The 4158-nt window shown below is 47.6% G+C and overlaps 1 protein-coding gene across 1 annotated transcript; it reads left to right on the forward strand.

Moving 5' to 3' along the window:
• Nucleotides 1-1146: 1146 nt before the first annotated feature.
• LOC105556165 lies at nt 1147-3040 on the forward strand. The gene is made up of 3 exons (XM_012003241.1): nt 1147-1484; nt 1560-1756; nt 1800-3040. The coding sequence occupies exons 1-3, from the start codon at nt 1147-1149 to the stop codon at nt 3038-3040; spliced, it is 1776 nt and encodes a 591-aa protein (XP_011858631.1).
• The last annotated feature ends 1118 nt before the right edge of the window (nt 3041-4158 follow it).

Below are 4158 nucleotides of genomic sequence, written 5' to 3' on the forward strand. Positions count from 1 at the left end.
GTTTTGAACGTTTTCTCGGCTTGAATTCGACACATGTTTGTTATGATGTCTCTTGCCTTTCATATAATACGCTTCTGACGTCTGACCTTCACTTTCAGTTATGCGCGCGTTCAAAAGAGTCTCCTCGTTAACCAGATGATCCGTGAGCTTTTCTATATTTTGTTCAGCTCTGGGAACAGCGTACCATGCAGTCCTCACATTATCAAATTTTGACGGCAGGCTTCCCATAATCTTGGCAATTATTACCGGCTCTTTCTGCTCCAGATCCATGTCCTTGAGTCGTTGTGCTAATGACGTAATTCTGGCTATGAAATCTGCCATCTTCTCGTTTTCCTCCATTTTTGAATTTATGAAACGGTCGAGAAGTACTTGTACAGATTGATCACTCTTTTCGGCATGCACAGCTCTCAACCTTGCCCACATTTTGGCAGCAGTCGTGCAGTCTGATAAGTATTTCAGTTGTTCCAGCTCCAGACCGCGCATAAGAAATGCTTGCGCTTCTGCGTCCTTTTCATCCCACTGCGTATAATTGTTCAAAGGGCGTTCCACCGTACCGAGAATGTATGGCTTGAGCTTGTTCTCCGTCATGTATATTTCCATCTGTCTCTTCCAGAGTTGATAATTCTGGCCGTTGAATCTGTGTAGGTGATACGTCTTAATTTCTGCCATGCTTGCTCGTTCACTGCCACTTGTGAATACTTTCTCTTCACTGTCACTAGAACTTAGCACAGACGTGTCACTATCAGAACTTTGTCCGTCCATAGAGAATCGTTACGTTACAGTACCACGTCCTGGGCCCATAACCTGTTGCAGAAATACTTTCAAATATCTTTATTCGTGTAACACTTTATTACTTATACACGTGTCGAACGAACACAGCTCTCAGCTACGCGAGTGGAATGCGAGTGCGCGCGGAGACGGAAACGGTAGCGAGGGCTAAACTAAAGTAGTCTTCTAAGTTGACACACGATGTCGCGCGCTGATCGATATTGATTCATGATCGACTGTTCCCGTTACCTTCCTATTCCATCGTACACTGACATTCCTCGGTAACGCAGATTACATATTAAAAGGCGTGATATCTTAACACGATCGACGGATAACGCATGTTTCGCGCGGGCGGTGGTTGCGGCTTTGTATCCTGTCATGACGAATGCCACGAGAAGGAATCGGTATCCCGATTATCAAACGGTGCTGAGGCTCGATGGAATAAACTTTCCTATGAATCTGCGACAAATCGGAAAATTCGAACGACTGAACGAGATATCCGTCAACGTGTTTACCACGAGGGAGGACAAACCGGATGGAAAGATCGTTCCGCTGTATCTCACCGAACGCAAAAGAGATGTTCACGTAAATCTGTTCTATCTGTCGGATCCGCGATACGGCTTGCAGGTGGGCCATCTTGCATGGATAAGGAATCTTTCGCGATTGGTCGGGAGTCAGTTTATCAAACGAAAAAACAAGAAGTACATTTGTGATCGGTAAGTATTACGAGGGAGAGAGAGAGATAGTACATGTGAAGTGCAGACTAATAATAATAATCAAATTACTTCCAGATGTCTGCATTATTTCCACTCGATGGAAAGATTGTCCATGCACAATGTAGATTGCGAAAGGATGAGTGACTGCGCGATCGTTCTTCCGAACGAGGACAACAGGTGGCTCAGCTTTCGTCACTACGAGCGAAAAGAGAGACTTCCGTACGTGGTATACGCCGATCTGGAGTGCGCCTTGGAGAAGGAGCGAGAGGAGAGTGAGTGTGTATCACGAAGCAGATTTGCCTATCAACGTCATAGCGTTCAGCGTTGGCTATTACGTGCGATGTGTGCGAGACGAGGATGCGACGACGTACAAATCGTATCGCGGTGAGGATTGCATGGCGTGGTTCGCGCGGGAATTGAACGTCCTCGCGCATCGCGCGAAGCAGACTCTGAGCGCGGTCGTGACTATGACGTCGCTTACGTCAGATGAGATGCGTAGCTTTTGGAACGCGAATCGTTGCCACATATGCGGAGAGCCATTCGAGCCGAGTGATCAGCGCGTTCGCGATCACTGTCACATAACCGGACGTTACAGGGGTCCGGCTCATGCGCGTTGCAATATAAACTTCAACAATTCCTTCGTAATTCCGGTGTTCTTTCACAATCTCTCGGATTACGATGCGCATTTCATTATCGAAGAGATCGCCAACGGTTTCGAGGGTAAAGTGGAATTGTTACCGTTGACCAAAGAAACGTACATCTCGTTTACGAAAGTCGTTCGGCAGACATCGTCGGGAAGGGGGCGTCATTGCGTGAAGCTGCGATTTGTAGACTCGTGTAAGTTTTTAAGCGCAAGCCTCGCGAAATTGGTGTCGTATCTGGACAAGAACGAACTGCGAATAACGCGGTCAGCGTTCTCGAGTCTCGACGACGACGATTTCGAAGTGCTCACGCGCAAGGGTGTGTTCCCGTACGCGTATGTCGATAGCGTCGATCGGTTACGCGAGACAGAATTACCGCCCCGCGAGGCCTTTTACAGTTCGTTGACTGGCGAGAGCGTCAGCGTTACCGACTACGAGCACGCGGTCACTGTGTGGCAACGTTTCCGCATCGGTAATCTCGGCGAGTGTAGTGACTTATATTTGAAAACGGACGTTCTATTGTTGGCGGATGTGTTTGAGAATTTTCGCGACAACTGCATGCGGAGTTACGATTTGGATCCCGCTCATTATTACACGTTACCGGGGTACACGTGGGACGCGATGCTAAAATACACAGGTGTGCGATTCGAACTGCTGACCGACGTCGATATGCTCCTATTTGTGGAACGCGGTGTACGCGGTGGTCTGAGTCAGTGCTCCCACAGATACGCGCGAGCTAACAATAAGTATCTTGCGTCGTACGATCCGTTACAAGCGTCGACGTATCTCATGTACTACGACGTTGTAACGATGCGCCACGCTTTCCGCTTCTTCCCGGTTCTGGACTCCGGATTGTCGGACGGGATTCCGACAATCCGCTTATGCTTCGCGTCACAATCAGACGCGCGGTTTTAATTTATCGGTCGGGAAAGCGAGCGTCGCCTCGGTCGGTGTTTTGACGTGCTGTGTAACGGGAAAAAGGGATCCTCCGTTCCTCCTATTTGCCGAATATGCTCAGCTCCCGGGGCCGTCGGGAGGAAAGGAGGACAAGATCTTAATTACTTAGTGAAGGTAATCGCTTGGGGGAATCGGAAAATAAGTCGGACAGGTGTTTAAAGGTTACAAACTATGAACAAGGTTTATTCGGGAATGAATACAGTGGATAGTGTGGTAATTACAATAGGTCCGCCCTAGAATAAAAATATAAAGGAAAGAAAAAGGATTAAGATTACAGTGAGTTCGCCCTGTGGTTAAATACAGAGAAAAACAGGATATGGTTAGTCGGAATCAATCGGAATACGGAAATAATAATTACGATATGGATCTTGATCGGAGTACGAAAGTGAGTAAATACAATATGGATTCACTACAGAGTACGGAAAGTATGGAATTGATCCGGAATATAATAAGTACGCTACGGATTTATAACGGAATACGGAAATAAATGGATACAAGACGGAGTTTGATCGGAACACGGAAATAAACAGTACAATGTAATCGGAGTACGGAAAGTACGGAATCACGCGGAAAACAATAAGTACGGTACGGATTGTAACGGAGTATGGATAACTCAAAGTATAAGACGGATCTATGACGGAGCACGGAAAATACGGAATTACACTGGTAACTGGAAACAGTCAGTCAGGATGACTGCACGGACCCCTTTACTCTGCAAGGGAAGAAATAATACGGAATTAATACTACGGAGCTTACTATTAGAGCTAACGGAGAATATTATTTCCCACCCGAATATTACCCCCCTGAATGCTATACCGGTCAGGAAACAGGAAGGGATCAGGTTAGGACAGGATCACGCCCGAGCGGCGCCTCGTGATGCGTGAATTTGCAGTAGGCATTGTACACCGAGGAGCACCCCGTTAGGTGTACGCTACTGCGGACTTTCTCCGCCCCCGAATCACGGCGGTTACCCGTGCCTTCGGGGGGAAACTGAGTCAGGACGGAACAGGAGACCGGTGCGGAGAAATTGTAGCATGTGTACGCCGAGGAGCACCCCGTTAGGCGTACGCTACTGA

Source organism: Vollenhovia emeryi, unplaced genomic scaffold (assembly GCF_000949405.1).
Source record: "Vollenhovia emeryi isolate VEMERY1.0 unplaced genomic scaffold, V.emery_V1.0 DF940272.1, whole genome shotgun sequence".
Classification (NCBI taxonomy): domain Eukaryota; kingdom Metazoa; phylum Arthropoda; class Insecta; order Hymenoptera; family Formicidae; genus Vollenhovia; species Vollenhovia emeryi.